The 24,010-nt window shown below is 51.0% G+C and overlaps 2 protein-coding genes across 11 annotated transcripts in view; both read left to right on the forward strand.

Moving 5' to 3' along the window:
• Positions 1–4,569: 4,569 nt before the first annotated feature.
• LOC129374666 (protein tyrosine phosphatase type IVA 2-like) lies at positions 4,570–8,244 on the forward strand. 2 transcript variants are annotated; one of them, XM_055053194.1, is made up of 8 exons: positions 4,592–4,774; positions 6,230–6,352; positions 6,429–6,534; positions 6,601–6,927; positions 6,994–7,086; positions 7,160–7,290; positions 7,624–7,698; positions 7,774–8,244. In XM_055053194.1, exons 4-8 carry the CDS (start codon positions 6,832–6,834, stop codon positions 7,883–7,885), a joined length of 507 nt encoding a protein of 168 aa, XP_054909169.1. In that variant the 5' UTR covers positions 4,592–4,774; positions 6,230–6,352; positions 6,429–6,534; positions 6,601–6,831; the 3' UTR covers positions 7,886–8,244. The 2 variants fall into 2 exon arrangements, with proteins under 2 accessions (XP_054909168.1, XP_054909169.1); XM_055053193.1 differs by having other exon boundaries at positions 4,570–4,774; positions 6,601–7,086.
• A 661-nt stretch (positions 8,245–8,905) lies between these two features.
• Positions 8,906–24,010, forward strand: part of LOC129374665 (apoptosis-stimulating of p53 protein 1-like) — a 44,698-nt gene continuing 29,593 nt past the window's right edge. The window contains exons 1-5 of one of the 9 annotated variants that reach the window (XM_055053190.1): positions 8,906–9,517; positions 14,104–14,251; positions 14,606–14,713; positions 18,853–18,908; positions 19,723–19,764. In XM_055053190.1, coding sequence (XP_054909165.1) covers positions 9,509–9,517; positions 14,104–14,251; positions 14,606–14,713; positions 18,853–18,908; positions 19,723–19,764 — 363 coding nt within the window. In that variant the 5' untranslated portion in view covers positions 8,906–9,508. Of the gene's footprint in view, positions 9,518–14,103; positions 14,252–14,605; positions 14,714–18,852; positions 18,909–19,722; positions 19,765–20,191; positions 20,855–24,010 lie in introns of those variants that run through there. The other 8 variants (XM_055053183.1, XM_055053184.1, XM_055053185.1 and 5 more) reach the window with 8 other exon arrangements.

Here is a 24,010-nt window from a genome sequence, read left to right on the forward strand (position 1 = left end):
ACTCGGGGCAACTCAGAAAAACTTAGGGCAACTCAGAAAAACTCAGGGCAACTCAGAGCAACTCGGGGCAACTCAGAAAAACTTAGGGCAACTCAGAAAAACTCAGGGCAACTCAGAAAAACTTAGGGCAACTCAGAAAAACTCAGGGCAACTCAGAGCAACTCGGGGCAACTCAGAAAAACTCAGGGCAACTCAGAAAAACTCAGGGCAACTCAGAAAAACTCAGGGCAACTCAGAGCAACTCGGGGCAACTCAGAAAAACTCAGGGCAACTCAGAAAAACTCAGGGCAACTCAGAGCAACTCGGGGCAACTCAGAAAAACTCAGGGCATCTCAGAAAAACTCAGGGCAACTCAGAAAAACTCAGGGCAACTCAGAAAAACTCAGGGCAACTCAGAAAAACTCAGGGCAACTCAGAGCAACTCGGGGCAACTCAGAAAAACTCAGGGCATCTCAGAAAAACTCAGGGCAACTCAGAAAAACTCAGAGCAACTCAGAAAAACTCAGGGCAACTCAGAGCAACTCGGGGCAACTCAGAAAAACTCAGGGCAACTCAGAAAAACTCAGGGCAACTCAGAAAAACTCAGGGCAACTCAGAGCAACTCGGGGCAACTCAGAAAAACTCAGGGCAACTCAGAAAAACTCAGGGCAACTCAGAAAAACTTAGGGCAACTCAGAAAAACTCAGGGCAACTCAGAAAAACTCAGGGCAACTCAGAAAAACTCAGAGCAACTCAGAAAAACTCAGGGCAACTCAGAAAAACTCAGGGCAACTCAGAAAAACTTAGGGCAACTCAGAAAAACTCAGAGCAACTCAGAAAAACTCAGGGCAACTCAGAAAAACTCAGGGCAACTCAGAAAAACTCAGAGCAACTCGGGGCAACTCAGAAAAACTCAGGGCATCTCAGAAAAACTCAGGGCAACTCAGAAAAACTCAGGGCAACTCAGAAAAACTTAGGGCAACTCAGAAAAACTCAGGGCAACTCAGAAAAACTCAGGGCAACTCAGAAAAACTCAGAGCAACTCAGAAAAACTCAGGGCAACTCAGAAAAACTCAGGGCAACTCAGAAAAACTTAGGGCAACTCAGAAAAACTCAGGGCAACTCAGAAAAACTCAGGGCAACTCAGAAAAACTCAGGGCAACTCAGAAAAACTCAGGGCAACTCGGAAAAACTCAGAGCAACTCAGGAAAACTCAGGGCAACTCAGAAAAACTCAGGGCAACTCAGAAAAACTCAGGGCAACTCAGAAAAACTTAGGGCAACTCAGAAAAACTCAGGGCAACTCAGAAAAACTCAGGGCAACTCAGAAAAACTCAGGGCAACTCAGAAAAACTTAGGGCAACTCAGAAAAACTCAGGGCAACTCAGAAAAACTCAGGGCAACTCAGAGCAACTCGGAGCAACTCAGAAAAACTCGGGGCAACTCAGAAAAACTCAGGGCAACTCAGAAAAACTCAGAGCAACTCAGAAAAACTTAGGGCAACTCAGAAAAACTCAGGGCAACACAGAAAAACTTAGGGCAACTCAGAAAAACTTAGGGCAACTCAGAGCAACTCGGGGCAACTCAGAAAAACTCAGGGCAACTCAGAAAAACTCAGGGCAACTCAGAGCAACTCGGGGCAACTCAGAAAAACTCAGGGCAACTCAGAAAAACTCAGGGCAACTCAGAAAAACTCAGGGCAACTCAGAAAAACTTAGGGCAACTCAGAAAAACTCAGGGCAACTCAGAAAAACTCAGGGCAACTCAGAGCAACTCGGAGCAACTCAGAGCAACTCAGAAAAACTCAGGGCAACTCGGGGCAACTCAGAAAAACTGAGGGCAACTCAGAGCAACTCGGGGCAACTCAGAAAAACTTAGGGCAACTCAGAGCAACTCAGAGCAACTCAGAAAAACTCAGGGCAACTCAGAGCAACTCGGGGCAACTCAGAGCAACTCGGGGCAACTCAAAAAAACTTAGGGCAACTCAGAGCAACTCAGAGCAACTCAGAAAAACTCAGGGCAACTCAGAGCAACTCGGGGCAACTCAGAAAAACTTAGGGCAACTCAGAGCAACTCAGAGCAACTCAGAAAAACTCAGGGCAACTCAGAGCAACTCGGGGCAACTCAAAAAAACTGAGGGCAACTCAGAGCAACTCGGGGCAACTCAGAAAAACTTAGGGCAACTCAGAGCAACTTGGAGCAACTCGGGGCAACTCAGAAAAACTTAGGGCAACTCAGAGCAACTCAGAGCAACTCAGAAAAACTCAGGGCAACTCAGAGCAACTCGGGGCAACTCAAAAAAACTGAGGGCAACTCAGAGCAACTCGGGGCAACTCAGAAAAACTCAGGGCAACTCAGAGCAACTCAGAGCAACTCAGAAAAACTTAGGGCAACTCAGAGCAACTTGGAGCAACTCGGGGCAACTCAGAAAAACTCGGGGCAACTCAGAAAAACTCAGAGCAACTCAGAAAAACTCAGGGCAACTCAGAGCAACTTGGGGCAACTCAAAAAAACTCAAAGCAACTCGGGGCAACTCAGAAAAACTCAGGGCAACTCGGAGCAACTCAGAAAAACTCGGGGCAACTCAGAAAAACTCAGAGCAACTCAGAGCAACTCGGGGCAACTCAGAAAAACTCAGAGCAACTCAGAAAACTCAGAGCAACTCAGAAAAACTCAGGGCAACTCAGAGCAACTCGGGGCAACTCAGAAAAACTCAGGGCAACTCAGAGCAACTCGGGGCAACTCAGAAAAACTTAGGGCAACTCAGAGCAACTCAGAGCAACTCAGAAAAACTCAGGGCAACTCAGAGCAACTCGGGGCAACTCAAAAAAACTGAGGGCAACTCAGAGCAACTCGGGGCAACTCAGAAAAACTTAGGGCAACTCAGAGCAACTTGGAGCAACTCGGGGCAACTCAGAAAAACTTAGGGCAACTCAGAGCAACTCAGAGCAACTCAGAAAAACTCAGGGCAACTCAGAGCAACTCGGGGCAACTCAAAAAAACTGAGGGCAACTCAGAGCAACTCGGGGCAACTCAGAAAAACTTAGGGCAACTCAGAGCAACTTGGAGCAACTCGGGGCAACTCAGAAAAACTCGGGGCAACTCAGAAAAACTCAGAGCAACTCAGAAAAACTCAGGGCAACTCAGAGCAACTTGGGGCAACTCAAAAAAACTCAAAGCAACTCGGGGCAACTCAGAAAAACTCAGGGCAACTCGGGGCAACTCAGAAAAACTCGGGGCAACTCAGAAAAACTCAGAGCAACTCAGAGCAACTCGGGGCAACTCAGAAAAACTCAGGGCAACTCAGAAAAACTCAGGGCAACTCAGAAAAACTCAGAGCAACTCAGAAAAACTCAGGGCAACTCAGAGCAACTCGGGGCAACTCAGAAAAACTCAGGGCAACTCAGAAAAACTCAGGGCAACTCAGAAAAACTCAGGGCAACTCAGAAAAACTCAGGGCAACTCAGAGCAACTCGGGGCAACTCAGAAAAACTCAGGGCAACTCAGAGCAACTCAGAGCAACTCAGAAAAATTTCAAAAAACTTCAGCCGGAGTTGGAGCAGAGCAGCCGTTCTGCCACTTAAAGGGCCAGTGCCTCTTTTAGGATGGAGGTGTGGGCCCACACCCTGCAGGGCCTGCTGACGGAGACCAGATGTTCACAGAGTCAGAACCTCGGCAGTCCACCAAGACTCAAAGTTCCCACATAATCAGAGGAAACAGCTCTGAGCTTCATGGCAAAGGGTATGAATACTTATGGAAATGTGATTTCTTGGTTTTCTACTTTTAATAAATTTGCGTAAAATTCAAAACCCTCTGCCTCATTACCATACTGGAAAAGCCGAAACATTTCAGCATGTGGAGAAAGTGAAGCACGGTGAATACTTTCTGAATGTTTATCTCAGAACAGAAACAAATATCATTTAGGTTCAGTTCTTTGGAATATTGATCCTCATCTCGATTACACTAAAATCACTTCTGTTTGTTTTGCTCTGGATCTCTGATTTCTTTTCCCTTTTAGTGTTAAATACTGTTCAGGTCATTTTAGTGGGGACTTTAACGTTCATGTTGACAGTAAATGTAGCCGCAATATCACGCTGCGCTGATGTTCATATTGTTACTTCCTCATTACCAAAGTGGCTTGAAGTAACATTTGTAAGCAAACACAACAGAGTTGAAATTGAAAGATGAATACATGCTGGTTAATGTGTAAAAACTGTTAGCTTTTGATTACAAAAAAGCCCAAAACGTTTTGATGACAAAGTTCTGGATGAGCCTGAAATTCCCTGCTGTTCTCAGGTGTAACCTGGTGGAAGTTGATCCTCTCCAATATGGCGGTGGTCTATCAAATGATCAATTATCAGATCATACGTGCAATGAGTGCGCATGCGCATGAAGCAATCCGACCGTCAGAGGAGCTGAAGTGCAGGATACGTGACGAGTTATGACGAAAATAAGTGACAATGCATGTTTACCAATGCATTGGTAAACATGCATTGTTATGGTTTCAAAGTGTATTTAAAGCAGCTGCGGTCCGTGTAAAACTCATTAACCTGCTTAACCGCAAAGTTAACAAAGTGCGTGACGACCTACGTCATGATTCCATGTTGCTGACCGGAAGCAGCGGCCTTGTTGACGAACGAGTCCGAAACCGGGGAAAACCGGTGACTTTTATTTTGGAAAGGAAGCAAGCGGAAGTCGTTGTTCTGCTCCTCTTATGTCCCTGTCCAACATGTCTCCCTCGCAGAGGAGCCTGTGTCAGTAGCGTGGGCCTTTTCTCCGTGGACCCTCCGCCGTGGGTGAGTATTTCCGGTGTTGACGTGTTTTCGGTGAGTCGCAGCGCCGGCAGGTGTTGCGTGTCCTCCGGTGGCCGCGGTAACAAGGTCACCTCCGCTCCCGGTTCTCCGGGACTCCCGGTGCCGGTTCTCCGGGACTCCCGGTGCCGGTTCTCCGGGACTCCCGGTGCCGGTTCTCCGGGACTCCCGGTGCCGGTTCTCCGGGACTCCCGGTGCCGGTTCTCCGGGACTCCCGGTGCCGGTTCTCCGGGACTCCCGGTGCCGGTTCTCCGGGACTCCCGGTGCCGGTTCTCCCGGTGCCGGTTCTCCCGGTGCCGGTTCTCCGGGACTCCCGGTGCCGGTTCTCCGGGACTCCCGGTGCCGGTTAGAAACCAACTGGCTGAACTTGTAGCATATTTCTGTAACTTCTTTGGACTTTATGAATAACGGAAGAGCTAAACTGAAGTTATGGCATTATTTTATCTTCGTCTTCAAAAATGGAACATAATAATCATTAATTGTGCGGCACTTAAATGGTAAATAAGGCAAAGAGAGGCGGAGGAGAGGCCCCAACCTGCTATTGGCCCCAACCTGCTATTGGCCCCAACCTGCTATTGGCCCCAACCTGCTAATGGCCCCAACCTGCTATTGGCCCCAACCTGCTATTGGCCCCAACCTGCTAATGGCCCCAACCTGCTAATGGCCCCAACCTGCTATTGGCCCCAACCTGCTAATGGCCCCAACCTGCTGTTGGCCCTAACCTATTTTCTATCTTTCTTTCTTTTTCATTTGTCTGATATGAGAAAGAATAATTACCAACATCTAATAATTACAAAGAAAACGTGCTCAGATTGTTACATGATTGTATTTCCAAAGTGGAAAAGCTCAAAAATATTTTGGTAAAAATAAAGTTAAATTAAAATAATTTCTGGCAGAAAATATGTTCCATAAGCACTAAGAGAGGGGACATTAAATTCAGAAATTGAATTTTATTCAACTAAAAATGTGTGTTTTTTCTCCTGGAAGGTTTCAGGAAGTCAAATGATCCGAGAGCTGTTGTGGATGTTGATGCTGTAGCTAGGAAGGGCCTCCAGTAGCAGTCAGGCATCCAACGAACCTGAAGAGTCCTCTGACTGCAGGCTGCCACTATCGTCTCAGCAGCAGAGACCATTTTCCTGGATGAGCCCATCAGTTCGATCCGCTGCTGCGCTAATTTAAACGGTTTATTTTAATTCAGTGTTCCAAACGCCATCAGAACCTCACTCTGCTTTTCTTTACTGGAAACAGTCATGGTGTCCTGAACCAGTGAAGACGTAGTAACTGGTACCACTGCTGGTACCAGAATCCAGGCCTGTTCAGCAAACAGCTATGTTTTCCTGTCTTCCCCATGTTGAGGAACGGCTCAGAGGAACCGGGTTCTAGAGAACCCTCCCTGGGTTTTGGTCGCTCTCCCCTAACCGCTCCTGTTCTGTGCGGCAGGTCAGCGCTGGGTCGAGTCAGCCAGAACCGCAGCAGCATCATCAATGGTGTGTTTACATCCGAGAGCCGTCACCTTCTGCTGTGTCCGCTCAATGACCTCTGACCTAATCAGCTGGCATCACGGTGAGTGTTTGCGGCTAGCAGCCGGGTGGCTGCTAGCTGACGCTAGCTGACGCTAGCTGACGTTGCTGTCCTGCAGGCTGCACCTGCATGGCGTTTGCGAGGCTGGGAGGAGCGTTCTGCCAAGCTCAGCACCTGCTGCTCATCGTGGACAAGTGAAGAGGACGACGCGGCGTCTCTCCCAGGTCGGTGACTCGCCACTGCGGCTGCAATGCATCATGGGTGATAACTAATGAGCGAGTTGTGTTCAGGTCCGACCCGCCGTCCTGTTGAAGACGTATGAAGACGAGCCAATCGTCAGCCTGTGCCGTGTTCTGGAGGCGGAGCTTCTGGTGCCAGCCGATCCTCGCTGCTCCTTCTCTTTAGAGGAAGAGGCCGATCCAACGGCCAGCCCCTGTTGCCAACCGCTGACCGTCCTGCTGGTTCTGATCCGGTGGCTGGTTTGATCCGCTGCTAGCAGCTAGTCGGTCCAGACAGTGAAGATGAACCGCCCGGCGCCAGTGGAGATTTCCTACGACTGTCTGCGTTTTCTCATCACGCACAACCCCACCGACGCTCAGCTGGGGAAGTTCATCGAGGTACTGACCCGGCCTATTCTGTTCCTGGTTCTGGTTTCGGTTCTGACTCGCTCTGTCCTCCTGCAGGAGCTGAAGGCATATGGCGTCACCACCCTGGTGCGGGTCTGCTCTGCCACGTATGACCGGGCGCCGCTGGGTCAGGAGGGCATCCAGGTTCTGGTGAGACCCGACAGATCCTGCGGTGGCGCCGACCGGGTCGGCCTTCCTCCTCCTGAACCGTTTGTCTCCGCAGGATTGGCCGTTCGATGATGGCTCCGCCCCTCCGGAGCAGGTGGTGGACGATTGGCTGAACCTGCTGCAGGTGAAGTTCAGGGAGGAGCCGGGCGGCTGCGTGGCGGTCCACTGCGTGGCCGGACTGGGCCGGTCAGTAAAGTCACCATGGAAACCCACAGATCTGCATGGAGATACATAATCAGTAGTTGTGAAAAACATCAAACTATAACATGAAAATTAATCCTGAACAAAATCAATCAGAAAAGTGAAGAAAAGGAAACGTTAAAAAGTAAAACGTTAAAGCCACGAAGGAACGCTGAAACACTGACTGCTGCAGCTGCACTGAGCGACAGAGTCAGAACGCGCTCAGACAGACGGGCCAGCTAAAGAACCAGAACCAGGCCACAGACCTGTTTCAGCTGAACCCGGACCTGACGGAGGTTCTCTTAAAGGTTCTGAACTGACCCGGCTGTGTCTCCCCAGCGCTCCGGTTCTGGTGGCTCTGGCGCTGATCGAGTGTGGGATGGAGTACGAAGACGCGGTCCACCTCATCAGACAGTAAGGATTCTGCTGTTGGTGCCGGTTCTGCTGCTGGTCCGGTTCTGACCGGATCTTCTTCTCTATGTGTGACAGGAAGCGGCGCGGTGCGCTGAACGCCAAGCAGCTGCACTTCCTGGAGAACTACCGACCCAAACTCTGCCTGCGCTCCAAGGACGCCAACGGCCAGAGCTGCTGCCTGCAGTAGGCCCAACGGAACCGGGTCGGCAGAACCCTCTTTCTGGAAACCAGTTTTGATTCATTCCTCATGCAGTTCAGACCCGGTTCTGCTGGTTCTGATCTATTCGTCCTCACAGGTCTCCACCAGCCTCTGTCTGCTCCTACAGCCCTCCTGCTGCTCAGTTTGACCTTTGACCCCTTCTCATTCCTCTGGTTCTGATCCAGAATAAAAAAGAAATGTTGAATAAAGTTGTTTATGCTGTAACTTTTCTAGTGATCCGTCCAGAACCTCCAGAACCCGCCCTCAGGTCACCACAACCAATCAGCTGACACCGCATTGGAAAGAAATTTAATATTGACCTTCAAAATAAAGTTACAAACAAAATATTTAGGATTCAGTTTCTGACTGAAAATATGGCTAACGATCCAGAAACGGCAGCCATGTTCGACCCGACCCAGAGGCCCGAAGAACCCGGCCAGCCGGGTTCTTCCGATCCAGTCGGGTTCTGGATCAGATGAGAAACAGCATTCAGAACCTTCTCTGAAGTTCTGCAGAACCGATCCAGCAGGTCCAGAAGAACCAGAACGTCTTCAGGCCTCAGCTAAGGTCAGAGGTCATGGTTCAAGATTTGCTCCAGGGGTCGCTCCTACTGCAGAATCTTCAGTAAGTGCAACCAGCGGAAGGTCAAAGGTCATCCTCTGAGGTGTTGGCGTCAGCGGTGGTCAGGCTACATTATGGTCTGGACCATAATGTAGCATCATAGTATATTGATTCATAAAAGTAGAATTGTAACAATTTATTTCTTAAATAATTAAAGAGAATTCTTTAAAAAAACATGAATCACGCAGCTGTTGGTTTTACTCAGTATCTGGAGGCCAAAACCAACTGAACTGTTGGTGCAATTCCTCTCCCAACATGGAGGCAACAAGCAGGCTTCAGACCCAAAACCCTCCCGTTGATAATCCCAGTCAATGGGAGGAAAGCCAGACTGAGCTGCAAACGAGATTTTAATCGAGTGTTATGACGCGGGAAGGATTTAGTTTGACGCTAAATAGTTAGCTTGCTGGGTAAAACCCCTGGCGCTGGTTGTCGCTGTTATGGCCTCCAGTGAACACCAGAGGGCGACACTGAGGATCATAAGCGGCTGAACACATCCATCATCCCAGAACCAGGTCCAGAACGGTTCTGATGGGTCAGAACCAGCAGGTCAAGCTGCTTGGCAGCAGCGCCGCCCTGCTTGCAGCGCTGAAGTCTCCATGTTGTCAGCAGGACCGGAACTTGAGGGACCAGAACCTGGAGCTGAAAGCTTCCATTGGAGCTGCAGCTGCTGGCTCTGCCTGCAGAGGGCGCGCTGATCAGCATCATCGATCCGCGATCGATACTTCTCTGGGTTTCTGCTGCCTTCCTCTTGGGGAGGAAGAAGAGGCGCGTTCGGAACCCCGACCGGTTTAGGCCCAGACGGTCCTGCGGCTGCGGTGGGTTCGGAACACCGAACTGGGTCATTCCTCCGGTCAGTGAAGCTGGAGCGGTTCCGGAAGGAAGGAAGGGAGGGAGGGTTTGGGTTCTGGGTCGGTTCGGGAGCCAAACTGGACGCGGTAAAAGTAGTCTGGAACCGAGGAGGAGGAACTGCTTCCCACCGCAGCGGCAGAAATGTTACCGGTAAGTTTCCCCTTCGGTTCTGACCGACGCCGACGGGAACTAACGGGAAGTAACGGGAACTAACGGGAACTAACGGCCGGTAGACCCGGTGCTTCTGGACCAGAACCAGAGTCTCTGCATCTGCTTATTGAGTTCTGTGGCCCCCACGGTCCCGGCCTCTGGTACCAGCAGGTGTCCGGGTTCTGGTGCCCAGTGTGGCACACCGCCCAGGGTGTCTCAACCTGTGGGCGGCTGTGGCTCTTCGTTGAATACTATTTTTAATGATTAAAGGAGCATTCCTTCCATCTCAATCACCACAGAATGAACTTAAATTCGACCAGAAGGGTCCAAAGTGGGTCTGGGGCCCGTTTGTGGCTCCATTATGCCTCACATTCGGACCATCAGCACATTAAGCAGAAAACTCTTTTTGTCATTTCTTAGTATCGCTTTCTTCAAACTTCAATCTTTTCATTAAAAGTTGAAACGTTTTCCCAGCAGCTCCACCAGTTCTCCCAGTTAAAGCTGCTTCCTGACTGGGAATGAACCCAGAGTTTCCTCCAGGACTCGGGGGACGCTGTCTGCTGTCTCTGTGTGTCCGTCCATGGATGTTTGATTTCTCATCTCAGATTATCTTGGATTTATCAGTGGAGCGCTGATCCACTGTGACATCATCACTGTGACATCATCACTGTGACATCACAGGGTTTTTACTGTCTCTAAGGACATGATGCCAACATAGTTCCCATCTGTCCAGAACTTCCTGCTTGGTGGTGCTGACTCAGTGGTTGATATGACGACGGCAGCCAAGAGGAAACTCTTTGTTTACTGTAAGAGCGGCTTGACTTCCTGTTTCCTGTCCAATAGCAGAGAGGAAACGGTAAGAGAGCTTGACTTCCTGTTTCCTGTCCAATAGCAGAGAGGAAACGGTAAGAGAGCTTGACTTCCTGTTTCCTGTCCAATAGCAGAGAGGAAACGGTAAGAGAGCTTGACTTCCTGTTTCCTGTCCAATAGCAGAGAGGAAACGGTAAGAGAGCTTGACTTCCTGTTTCCTGTCCAATAGCAGAGAGGAAACGGTAAGAGAGCTTGACTTCCTGTTTCCTGTCCAATAGCAGAGAGGAAACGGTAAGAGAGCTTGACTTCCTGTTTCCTGTCCAATAGCAGAGAGGAAACGGTAAGAGAGCTTGACTTCCTGTTTCCTGTCCAATAGCAGAGAGGAAACGGTAAGAGAGCTTGACTTCCTGTTTCCTGTCCAATAGCAGAGAGGAAACGGTAAGAGAGCTTGACTTCCTGTTTCCTGTCCAATAGCAGAGAGGAAACGGTAAGAGAGCTTGACTTCCTGTTTCCTGTCCAATAGCAGAGAGGAAACGGTAAGAGAGCTTGACTTCCTGTTTCCTGTCCAATAGCAGAGAGGAAACGGTAAGAGAGCTTGACTTCCTGTTTCCTGTCCAATAGCAGAGAGGAAACGGTAAGAGAGCTTGACTTCCTGTTTCCTGTCCAATAGCAGAGAGGAAACGGTAAGAGAGCTTGACTTCCTGTTTCCTGTCCAATAGCAGAGAGGAAACGGTAAAGAGACGTTTTCTAATGCTAGGATTAGCTTTTATGCTAACTACTCGTGACATGTATGCTTTTATTTTGGTAGGTCCTTGTGAACGTAGCTATGGTAACGAACCTCAGATCTACATGAAACATTTAATGGCAGAAAAAAGAATGAAGAGCTTTATTGAGGTTAATAACTGAAGGATAAATGTTTATGGATCTGTGATCAGGAAACAGTTAATTGTTATTATTGGTTCCAGTTTACCTCCTTATGTTGGCAAATGATGCACTTGTTACAAGTCCCCCCTTCGACCCAAAGGCAGTAAACATTCACCAGGATGATGATAGGTAATAATATTTATTGATCCACATTCCAGGATTCTGAACTAGCTTTATCCTGTGGTTGTGTCCCTTAGGGTTGAAGGGACATGCAGTTGAGGAAGAGGATGATTTTTTGTTTTAGGCAGCATTTCAAATGGAGATGAACCTTGGAGGGTGGATGTTGAAATAAATAACAGAAACATCTCATTCAAGATTGACACTGGTGCTGATGTTACGGTTCTGCCATACTCCATGTACAAAGACATCTACAGAGACAAGAGTCCCTCTTTACTGAAAAAAGCCACCAGGCAGCTGCTGGGACCAGGGAGGAATGCTCTAGATATTGTGGGGGTTGCTGAGATGGTGATGAAAAAGGGAGAGAAAGAGGTACAGGAAAGTGTGTACATTATGAGACACCTGCAAACTGCACTTTTGGGTAGACCAGCCATTCAGAAGCTGGAGCTTCTAGCTAGATTAAATGAGATAACTGCTGAAACATTAAAAACTACCTATCCAAAGCTATGCAGTGGTTTGGGAGAGGTGAGACAGCCTTATGTTATCAAACTGAAACCAGGAGCTCAACCATTTTCACTAAAGACACCCAGAAGGATTCCACTTCCTTTGATGGACAAAGTTAAACAAACTGTCCCGTATGGAAAGTTTGGGTGTGATCAGCAGAATTGAGGAGCCAACTGAATGGTGTTCAGGAATGGTGGTTGTTCCCAAAAAGACAGGTGCTGTACGCATATGTGTTGACCTCACAAAGTTGAACGAGTCTGTTTGCAGAGAGAAGTACATTCTTCCTTCTGTAGATGAAACACTCGGTAAGCTAGCAGGAGCAAATATTTTCAGTAAATTAGATGCTAATATGGGGTTCTGGCAGATTCCTTTAACTGAAGATACTGCAAAATATACAACTTTTATTACACCTTTTGGTCGTTATTATTTAAACGGCTACCCTTTGGTATAGCTTCTGCCCCTGAGCATTTCCAGAACAGAATGGTAACAGAGGTTACAGAGGGACTAGATGGTGTGGTTTGCCATATGGATGATGTGTTAGTGTGGGGGAGAACACAGGAAGAGCATGATGTTCGTCTGCATACTGTTCTTGGAAAAATTCAAGAAGCTGGTATTACACTGAACATTGATAAATGTGATCTTTCAAAGCAGAGTGTAAAATTTTTGGGCCACATTATCTCTGTTAATGGAGTTAGTCCTGATCCAAGTAAAACACAAGCTGTGAGAAAGATGAAAGAGCCACAAAATGTGAGTGAGCTAAGAAGCTTCCTTGGAATGGTTAACCAGCTGGGGAAGTTTATTCCACAGTTAGCAGAACGAGACAAGCCTCTGAGGGATCTTTTATGGAAGAAAAACTGTTGGATGTGGGGAGTTGATCAGGCCAAAGCATTTAAAGAACTGAAAGAGATGCTTTCATCCCCCCCAGTGCTATGCATGTACGATACTAACCGGGAATGTAAAGTTTCAGCAGATGCGTCTGCGTATGGTCTGGGGAGCGTACTGCTGCAAAAATGGGGTCAGGAATGGAGAGACCAGTTGCATACGTGTCGCGATCTCTAACACAGACTGAGCAGAGATACGCACAGGTGGAAAAAGAAGCTTTGAGTCTTACTTGGGCTTGTGAAAGGTTCAGTAATTATCTCATTGGCAAACATTTCCAAATGGAGACTGATCATAAACCACTTCTGAGTCTGTTGAGCTGTCAGATGTTAGATGCTCTTCCGCCACGTATTCAGCGTTTCAGAATGCGTCTCATGAGATATTCCTATTCCATCTCGTATGTGCCAGGGAAACATCTGTGGACAGCTGACACATTGTCACGTGCCCCTATGTCAGAAAACTTAACGGCAACTGAAACAAAGTTGGTTGAAGACTCAGATATTTTTGTGGATAGTGTGATGCAAAACCTGCCTACAAGTCCTGGTTATCTGGAAGAACTGAGACAGGAGTTGAAAAGGGACAGCATATGTGCACGTGTGATGCAGTTGTGTGAGGAAGGATGGCCTACACACTACAACAGTGAACCAGCACTCAGACTGTATTGGGCTGAAAAGGCATTTCTTACAGTGAATAATGGTCTTTTGTTAAAAGGAGAAAGACTGGTCATTCCTTCAACTATAAGAAATGATGTGCTCATGAAATTACATGAAGGACATCAGGGAGTAGTGAAATGTCGAGAACGAGCACAGCAGTCGGTGTGGTGGCCTGGACTGAGCCAGCAGATAAAAGAACTGGTTCTAAAATGCCACACCTGCAACAGAGAGAAGGAAAATCATACGGAGCCACTGATGCCATCACAGTATCCAGACAGACCATGGAAAAAACTCGGGGCTGATCTGTTTACTTTGAAAGGACAAAATTATATTTTGGTTGTGGATTATGCATCAAGATTTGTGGAAATTGCACAACTGAGTCCCACAAGATCAGCAGATGTGATTCCTCATTTGAAATCTGTGTTTGCACGTCATGGCATTTGTTAGCAGAATCAGTTTTCAGCACAGCGTTGAACGTGACATCAAGAAACTCGCACCGGTTTGGCTTTCGTGTTGTTCTTCCTTTGTTTGGAGGACACACCCTTTTATTGTACACAAGTGTGTTCAATTAGACAGGTCACGTGATGTGACACACAATAATCCGATAATGAAAAAAAAAAAAACCCTAACCCTAACCCCTAACCCTTATCTGTTGCTGATCAGCCAATCAGACCTGGCCTTGTGTTCCCATGGTTACAGCTGATCCTGACGGTTTACCTCAACGACACCCAGCAGATGCTAACCGAGGTCCCTGTTACCACGGCAACCAGAGTGACCGACGTGGTGGAGTTCTGCAAGGAGGCGGGCGAGTCCGAGTGCCACCTGGCCGAGGTCTGGAACGGACACGGTGAGCGGAACCGGGTCGGAACCAGGACCGGTCCAGAACTTCAGACACATGGCAGTCGGTGTGACGTTCCTCTCATGTCGCTTGGGTCAGGGGTCCAGGTCCAGGTCGTGTTTCTGGTTCTGCTGCAAATGTTTTGTAACTTTTCAGAAGCCACATTTCTGTAAATAACTTGAATATTGGTAAAACAGGAAATAATTTCACTGATAACAGAAAATTATTGTTATATGTGAAATAACCTTCCCGTTTATTTATTCTGATCGGGTCCATCTGAACCGATAAGAATAACCACATCCAACCTCAGGACCTGAATCAGTCTGCTGCCTCCAGGGAGTGACGCCATCTTATCTTCCTCAGAGCGTCCGCTCTCTCAGGAGCTGTTGCTGCTGGCTCTGCTGAACGCCTGGGGGTCCCGGAGACCTGAGGTCCGCTACTACCTCAGACACCGCCCCCTGTGGCCACCAGGTAGCACTGCAACACCGCCCCCTGTGGCCACCAGGTAGCACTGCAACATTGCCCCCTGTGGTCACCAGGTAGCACTGCAGCACTGCAACATTGCCCCTTGTGGTCACCAGGTAGAACTGCAACACCACCCCCTGTGGCCACCAGGTAGCACTGCAACACCACCCCCTGTGGCCACCAGGTAGCACTGCAACACCGCCCCCTGTGGCCACCAGGCAGCACTGCAGCACTGCAACATTGCCCCTTGTGGTCACCAGGTAGAACTGCAACACCACCCCCTGTGGCCACCAGGTAGCACTGCAACACCACCCCCTGTGGCCACCAGGTAGCACTGCAACACCACCACCTGTGGTCACCAGGTAGCACTGCAGCACTGCAACACCGCCCCCTGTGGCCACCAGGTAGCACTGCAACACCGCCCCCTGTGGCCACCAGGTAGCACTGCAACACCGCCCCCTGTGGCCACCAGGTAGCACTGCAACATTGCCCCCTGTGGTCACCAGGTAGCACTGCAGCACTGCAACATTGCCCCCTGTGGCCACCAGGTAGCACTGCAACCCCATCCACTGTAGTCACCAGGTAGCACTGCAACACCGCCCCCTGTGGCCACCAGGTAGCAGTGCAACACCGCTCCCTGTGGCCACCAGGTAGCACTGCAACACCGCCCCCTGTGGCCACCAGGTAGCACTGCAACACCGCCCCCTGTGGCCACCAGGTAGCACTGCAACACCGCCCCCTCTGGCCACCAGGTAGCACTGCAACATTGCCCCCTGTGGTGACCAGGTAGCACTGCAGCACTGCAACATTGCCCCTTGTGGTCACCAGGTAGAACTGCAACACCACCCCCTGTGGCCACCAGGTAGCACTGCAACCCCATCCTCTGTAGTCACCAGGTAGCACTGCAACACCGCCCCCTGTGGCCACCAGGTAGCACTGCAACACCGCCCCCTGTGGCCACCAGGCAGCACTGCAGCACTGCAACATTGCCCCTTGTGGTCACCAGGTAGAACTGCATCACCACCCCCTGTGGCCACCAGGTAGCACTGCAACACCACCCCCTGTGGCCACCAGGTAGCACTGCAACACCACCACCTGTGGTCACCAGGTAGCACTGCAGCACTGCAACACCGCCCCCTGTGGCCACCAGGTAGCACTGCAACACCGCCCCCTGTAGCCACCAGGTAGCACTGCAACACCGCCCCCTGTGGCCACCAGGTAGCACTGCAACACCGCCCCCTGTGGCCACCAGGTAGCACTGCAACATTGCCCCCTGTGGTCACCAGGTAGCACTGCAGCACTGCAACATTGCCCCCTGTGGCCACCAGGTAGCACTGCAACCCCATCCACTGTAGTCACCAGGTAGCACTGCAACCCCATCCACTGTAGTCACCAGGTAGCACTGCAACACCGCCCCCTGTGGCCACCAGGTAGCAGTGCAACACCGCTCCCTGTGGCCACCAGGTAGCACTGCAACACCGCCCCCTGTGGCCACCAGGTAGCACTGCAACACCGCCCCCTGTGGCCACCAGGTAGCACTGCAACACCGCCCCCTGTGGCCACCAGGTAGCACTGCAACATTGCCCCCTGTGGTCACCAGGTAGCACTGCAGCACTGCAACATTGCCCCTTGTGGTCACCAGGTAGAACTGCAACACCACCCCCTGTGGCCACCAGGTAGCACTGCAACCCCATCCTCTGTAGTCACCAGGTAGCACTGCAACACCGCCCCCTGTGGCCACCAGGTAGCACTGCAACACCGCCCCCTGTGGCCACCAGGCAGCACTGCAGCACTGCAACATTGCCCCTTGTGGTCACCAGGTAGAACTGCATCACCACCCCCTGTGGCCACCAGGTAGCACTGCAACACCACCCCCTGTGGCCACCAGGTAGCACTGCAACACCACCACCTGTGGTCACCAGGTAGCACTGCAGCACTGCAACACCGCCCCCTGTGGCCACCAGGTAGCACTGCAACACCGCCCCCTGTAGCCACCAGGTAGCACTGCAACACCGCCCCCTGTGGCCACCAGGTAGCACTGCAACACCGCCCCCTGTGGCCACCAGGTAGCACTGCAACATTGACCCCTGTGGTCACCAGGTAGCACTGCAGCACTGCAACATTGCCCCTTGTGGTCACCAGGTAGAACTCTAACACCACCCCCTGTGGCCACCAGGTAGCACTGCAACACCGCCCCCTGTGGCCACCAGGTAGTACTGCAACATTGCCCCCTGTGGTCACCAGGTAGCACTGCAGCACTGCAACATTGCCCCTTGTGGTCACCAGGTAGAACTGCAACACCACCCCCTGTGGCCACCAGGTAGCACTGCAACCCCATCCACTGTAGTCACCAGGTAGCACTGCAACACCGCCCCCTGTGGCCACCAGGTAGCACTGCAACACCGCCCCCTGTGGCCACCAGGTAGCACTGCAACACCGCCCCCTGTGGCCACCAGGTAGCAGTGCAACACCGCTCCTGTGGCCACCAGGTAGCACTGCAACACCCCCCCTGTGGCCACCAGGTAGCACTGCAACACCGCCCCCTGTGGCGACCAGGTAGCACTGCAGCACTGCAACATTGCCCCTTGTGGTCACCAGGTAGAACTGCAACACCACCCCCTGTGGCCACCAGGTAGCACTGCAACCCCATCCTCTCTAGTCACCAGGTAGCACTGCAACACCGCCCCCTGTGGCCACCAGGTAGCACTGCAACACCGCCCCCTGTGGCCACCAGGTAGCACTGCAACCCCATCCACTGTAGTCACCAGGTAGCACTGCAACACCGCCCCCTGTGGCCACCAGGTAGCACTGCAACACCGCCCCCTGTGGCCACCAGGTAGCAGTGCAACACCGCTCCCTGTGGCCACCAGGTAGCACTGCAACACCGCCCCCTGTGGCCACCAGGTAGCACTGCAACACCGCCCCTGTGGCCACCAGGTAGCACTGCAACACCGCCCCCTGTGGCCACCAGGTAGCAGTGCAACACCGCTCCCTGTGGCCACCAGGTAGCACTGCAACACCGCCCCCTGTGGCCACCAGGTAGCACTGCAACACCGCCCCCTGTGGCGACCAGGTAGCACTGCAGCACTGCAACATTGCCCCTTGTGGTCACCAGGTAGAACTGCAACACCACCCCCTGTGGCCACCAGGTAGCACTGCAACCCCATCCTCTGTAGTCACCAGGTAGCACTGCAACACCGCCCCCTGTGGCCACCAGGTAGCACTGCAAACACCGCCCCCTGTGGCCACCAGGTAGCACTGCAACACCGCCCCCTGTGGCCACCAGGTAGCACTGCAACACCGCCCCCTGTGGCCACCAGGTAGCACTGCAACACCGCCCCTGTGGCCACCAGGTAGCAGTGCAACACCGCCCCCTGTGGCCACCAGGTAGCACTGCAACACCACCACCTGTGGTCACCAGGTAGCACTGCAGCACTGCAACACCGCCCCCTGTGGCCACCAGGTAGCACTGCAACACCACCCCCTGTGGCCACCAGGTAGCACTGCAACACCACCACCTGTGGTCACCAGGTAGCACTGCAGCACTGCAACACCGCCCCCTGTGGCCACCAGGTAGCACTGCAACACCGCCCCCTGTGGCCACCAGGTAGCACTGCAGCACTGCAACATTGCCCCTTGTGGTCACCAGGTAGAACTGCAACACCGCCCCCTGTGGCCACCAGGTAGCACTGCAACACCGCCCCCTGTGGCCACCAGGTAGCACTGCAACACCACCCCCTGTGGCCACCAGGTAGCACTGCAGCACTGCAACACCGCCCCCTGTGGCCACCAGGTAGCACTGCAACACCGCCCCCTGTGGCCACCAGGTAGCACTGCAACACCACCACCTGTGGTCACCAGGTAGCACTGCAGCACTGCAACACCGCCCCCTGTGGCCACCAGGTAGCAGTGCAACACCGCCCCCTGTGGCCACAAGGTAGAACTGCAACACCACCACCTGTGGCCACCAGGAAGCACTGCAACACCAAACTCACCTGTTAGAGAACTGGAGGTTGAGGTTTTGGAAACATCAGCCCGTTCCGGGTTCTGGGCGGGGTGGTCGGGTCGGCACCAGGGTCAGTACTGTCAGGTCACATTGCTCATCTGGCCCTCATTCCTTTGAGTGTGGATAACTTTTTCTACAGGAAGCCCGATGGCCTTGGATCAGAACCGGACCTCAGTGGCAGCAGAGAGTGATGAGGTGAGTGGGCTGTGTTCTCTGCTCCAGAACCACCAACTGCCAGAACACTGCAAACACAACAGAACCTCCTGATGGTTCTGGATCCGTTTGCTCTGACACCAGCCTGCAGCTCCATTAGAACCCAGCAGGCCAGAATCAGAACCGTAACATATGCAGGTAGAACCAGAGGATGATCAGAACCCGATCGTCATGTTTAGATGATCTAGTTAAAGTAAGTTGTGAGTTAGTTCTAGACGCCCGTATGTTTTGGCAGGAGAGAGCGGACGACATGCGGCGAATGTTGCCGGGAGTCGAACCGGCGACTCCCGCATCGAGGACTGAAGCCTCCATACGAGGGTTTTGCTGGACCACTAAGCCACCACAACATGCCACAAGTTAGTTCTAGAGTTGAATCGGACTCGGTCAGAACCAGCAGAGTCTGGACAAAAGGCAGATCAGAACCTAAAAATAAGTGCATAAGACAGTCTCAAGTGTGTGTGTGTGTAATCCTGGATTAGTGACAGTCGTCATTATACGGCTCCAGCACTAAGTGGTTTTGATCAAACCGGGTCTGGACTGGGCCAGACCGGACCGGACTGCTGAGGATGGTCTGTTCTCTGAGTCAGTCAGTAGAAACAGCCAGCTCCTCTTCCTCCTCTTCCTCCTCCATGTTGAACCTTGGCTGCTGCAGTGATGACCCGGTTCTGATCCGGTCGGGTCGGTCAGTGAAGGCAGGATTATCCTGGTCCATGACATAACCAGGCTAAGAGGATTGTCTGAAAGCTCCTCCTCTTCCTCCTCTTCCTCTCACCTTTCAGAGTCTTCGTCTCTCCAGGTACCAGAACCGAGTGCCAGCAGCAGAACCGGGCCGCTGCAGGTGAGTTCTGATGGTTTATTGGTTGAACAGAACCAGCATCCTGGAATGAAGAAGTTTTGACCTTTGACCTGTAGCCTGGGATCAGGCCAGGAAGAGGACAGGTCTGTTGGACATGCAAGACATTCGTCTCCATGGCGACACCATGAGAGTGTTTACCTGGACGTTGTCTCTTAAAGAGACAACGTCCCGTTAAAACATTTCAGGTGTGAAGGGGCGGGGCCTCACAGGAAGCAGGAGGATGATGTCAGTGTCTGACCCGACCTGAACCAGACCACACCAGAACCAGGCCAGCCTGGGCTCAGCAGAACCAGAACCAGACTTTTTATTAACAGAGCAGATTAGTGTAGAGAGGCTAGCAGTTAGCAGCTAGTGGTTAGCGGCTAATGGTTAGCAGTTAGTGACGAGTGATTAGCAGCTAGTGGTTAGCAGCAGTCAGCGGCTAGTGGTTAGTGGTTAAGCGTATTTACATGAACATGAAAAAGAACTGTTCAGACCAAAAGATTCAGTTCATCTGCAACAACAACCAGATTATTCTGGACCCAGAGCCGGGCTAAACTCCCGATCCGGTTCCGATCCAGTCCAGACTATCTTCCACCATTTCTCTGTCACATCCGGACCAGCAGAACATGGGACTGGGTCGTCTGTCCTGCAGCGTGACGCAGCCGGCAGGACGTTCCCTCTGCTCTTCGCTCTGCCAGCATCATCTTCCTCATCAGGCACATCTGGAGGGGGCGGAGCTAAGCCAGCTCTGCTGCAGTAGAGAGAGAGAGAGAGGAGCCGGGCGAGAGACGGGGGAGGGAGGGGAGGTGTCGCAGCAAAGAGCTGCTGCAGGACGAGGAGAGAAACAGAACATGCTGGTTCTGACCCGGTTCCCACAGCAGAACTCGCCAAGAAGACTGTATCTGAGGTAGACCTGAGCTCAACATCAACACCAGGCAAGGTTCTGATCTGGTCCGGTTTCCCCTGCCGGACCGGCCCGGCCGGGACCATGGAGTGGAACGAAGTGGACCTGGTGCAGGAGTTCACGGTGGAAGGACAATGCAGCAAGATCAAAGTCCGCTCCTGCAGGATCACCTGGGACAGCCTGCAGGTACCGCAGTCGGGCCTGACCGGGCCGGCGGAACCAGCAGGGTTCTGCTGAACTTCGCAACATATTGACTACTCTGGCCAAACTTTGAGGAGCCCAGCAGAACCAGACACAGTGGTTCTGGTGTTTCTAGAGGTTCTGGACGTTGTAGAGGTTCTAGTGTTTCTAGAGGTTCTAGAGTCATTATTTTTGGACCTAAAGAGGAACGATCTAGAGCTATAGATCTAGAGCTATAGATCTAGAGCTATAGATCTAGAGTCAATGCACAGCTTCAGTTATTACAACTAAAAATTAAAGATCAGCCCGAAACCTGGGAGTAGTGATGGACTCAGACTTGAACCTTGCGAGCCACATAAAGACAGTTACAAAGTCGGCCTTCTATCACCTGAAGAACATCTCCAGGATTAGAGGACTAATGTCTCAGCCAGATCTAGAGAAACTCATCCATGTGTTTATCTTTAGTCACATTGATTATGTAACAGCGTCTTCACAGGCCTGTCCAACAAATCAATCCTCCAGCTGCAGCTGATCCAGAAGCTGCTGCTCCTGTTCTCACTAAAACCAGGAAGATAGAGACATAACAGCAGTTTTAAAGTCCCTCCACTGGCTCCCTGTAGCTCAAAGAATAGATTTTAAAATACTGTTGTTAGTTTATAAATCACTGAACGGTTTAGCATCACAATACATCAAAGATCTGCTGTTGTTGTATCAACTCAGACTCTCAGGTTCTGGTTCTGGTTCTGCTCTGCTCCCCAGAACCAGAACCAAGAGAGGAGAAGCAGCTTTCAGCATCTATGCACCAAAACTTTGGAACAAACTTCCAGAAAACTGTAAAACAGCAGAAACCCTGACTTCCTTTAAATCTCAACTAAACACACATGTTTAGATTTTTATTAGAAATGTAATATGTAACATGTATTGTTTATTATATGATGCATGACTTTGTGTTCATGATGTAAAGCACTTTGAAATGCCTTGCTGCTGAAATGTGCTATACAAATAACATTTTAATGATTGATAGATAGAGGTTCTGGAGGTTCTGGTGGTTCTGGTGTTTGTAGAGGTTCTGGAGGTTCAAGAGGTTCTGGAGGTTCTGGTGTTTGTAGAGGTTCTGGAGGTTCAAGAGGTTCTGGAGGTTCTGGTGTTTGTAGAGGTTCTGGAGGTTCTGGTGTTTGTAGAGGTTCTGAAGGTTCTGGTGTTTGTAGAGGTTCTGGAGGTTCTGGTGTTTGTAGAGGTTCTGAAGGTTCTGGTGTTTGTAGAGGTTCTGGAGGTTCTGGCGTTTGTAGAGGTTCTGGAGGTTCTGGAGGTTCTGGTGTTTGTAGAGGTTCTGGCGGTTCTGGTGTTTGTAGAGGTTCTGGAGGTTCTGGTGGTTCTGGAGGTTCTGGTGTTTGTAGAGGTTCAAGAGGTTCTGGTGTTTGTAGAGGTTCTGGAGGTTCTGGAGGTTCTGGTGTTTGTAGAGGTTCTGAAGGTTCTGGTGTTTGTAGAGGTTCTGGAGGTTCTGGTGTTTGTAGAGGTTCTGGTGGTTCAAGAGGTTCTGGAGGTTCTGGTGTTTGTAGAGGTTCTGGAGGTTCTGGGGGTTCTGGTGTTTGTAGAGGTTCTGGCGGTTCTGGTGTTTGTAGAGGTTCTGGAGGTTCTGGTGGTTCTGGAGGTTCTGGTGTTTGTAGAGGTTCAGAGGTTCTGGTGTTTGTAGAGGTTCTGGAGGTTCTGGAGGTTCTGGTGTTTGTAGAGGTTCTGAAGGTTCTGGTGTTTGTAGAGGTTCTGGAGGTTCTGGTGGTTCTGGAGGTTCTGGTGTTTGTAGAGGTTCTGGAGGTTCTGGTGTTTGTAGAGGTTCTGGAGGTTCAAGAGGTTCTGGAGGTTCTGGTGTTTGTAGAGGTTCTGGAGGTTCTGGTGTTTGTAAAGGTTCTGGAGGTTCTGGTGTTTGTAGAGGTTCTGGAGGTTCTGGTGTTTGTAGAGGTTCTGGAGGTTCTGGTGTTTGTAGAGGTTCTGGTGGTTCTGGAGGTTCTGGTGTTTGTAGAGGTTCTGGAGGTTCTGGTTTGTAGAGGTTCTGGAGTTCTGGTGTTTGTAGAGGTTCTGGCGGTTCTGGTGTTTGTAGAGGTTCTGGAGGTTCTGGTGTTTGTAGAGTTCTGGAGGTTCTGTGTTTGTAGAGGTTTCTGGAGGTTTGGGGGTTCTGGTGTTTGTAGAGGTTCTGGCGGTTCTGGTGTTTGTAGAGGTTCTGGAGGTTCTGGTGTTTGTAGAGGTTCTGGAGGTTCTGGTGTTTGTAGAGGTTCTGGAGGTTCTGGTGTTTGTAGAGGTTCTGGAGGTTCTGGTGTTTGTAGAGGTTCTGGAGGTTCTGGTGGTTCTGGAGGTTCTGGTGTTTGTAGAGGTTCTGGAGGTTCTGGTGTTTGTAGAGGTTCTGGAGGTTCTGGTGTTTGTAGAGGTTCTGGAGGTTCTGGTGTTTGTAGAGGTTCTGGAGGTTCTGGGGGTTCTGGTGTTTGTAGAGGTTCTGGCGGTTCTGGTGTTTGTAGAGGTTCTGGTGGTTCTGGGGGTTCTGGTGTTTGTAGAGGTTCTGGAGGTTCTGGTGTTTGTAGAGGTTCTGGTGGTTCTGGAGGTTCTGGTGTTTGTAGAGGTTCTGGAGGTTCTGGTGTTTGTAGAGGTTCTGGAGGTTCTGGTGTTGTAGAGGTTCTGGAGGTTCTGGGGTTCTGGTGTTTGTAGAGGTTGGCGGGTTCTGGTGTTTGTAGAGGTTCTGGAGGTTCTGGTGTTTGTAGAGGTTCTGAGGTTCTGGTGTTTGTAGAGGTTCTGGAGGTTCTGGGGGTTCTGGTGTTTGTAGAGGTTCTGGAGGTTCTGGTGTTTGTAGAGGTTCTGGAGGTTCTGGGGTTCTGGTGTTTGTAGAGGTTCTGGCGGTTCTGGTGTTTGTAGAGGTTCTGGCGGTTCTGGTGTTTGTAGAGGTTCTGGGGGTTCTGGTGGTTTGTAGAGGTTCTGGAGGTTCTGGTGTTTGTAGAGGTTCTGGAGGTTCTGGTGTTTGTAGAGGTTCTGGAGGTTCTGGTGTTTGTAGAGGTTCTGGAGGTTCTGGGGGTTCTGGTGTTTGTAGAGGTTCTGGAGGTTCTGGGGGTTCTGGTGTTTGTAGAGGTTGTGGTTCTGGGGGTTCTGGTGGTTCTGGGGGTTCTGGTGTTTGTAGAGGTT

Source organism: Poeciliopsis prolifica, unplaced genomic scaffold (assembly GCF_027474105.1).
Source record: "Poeciliopsis prolifica strain line A6 unplaced genomic scaffold, Auburn_PproV2 SCAFFOLD037, whole genome shotgun sequence".
NCBI lineage: Eukaryota > Metazoa > Chordata > Actinopteri > Cyprinodontiformes > Poeciliidae > Poeciliopsis > Poeciliopsis prolifica.

Bases quoted from the DNA above. Each gene is read 5' to 3' on its own strand.
- LOC129374666 (XM_055053193.1), top strand. From the start codon at position 6,832: ATGAACCGCCCGGCGCCAGTGGAGATTTCCTACGACTGTCTGCGTTTT. The intron at 7,087-7,159 runs GTGAGACCCGAC...TTGTCTCCGCAG, and splicing joins AGGAGGGCATCCAGGTTCTG to GATTGGCCGTTCGATGATGG. The intron at 7,699-7,773 runs GTAAGGATTCTG...TATGTGTGACAG, and splicing joins GCGGTCCACCTCATCAGACA to GAAGCGGCGCGGTGCGCTGA.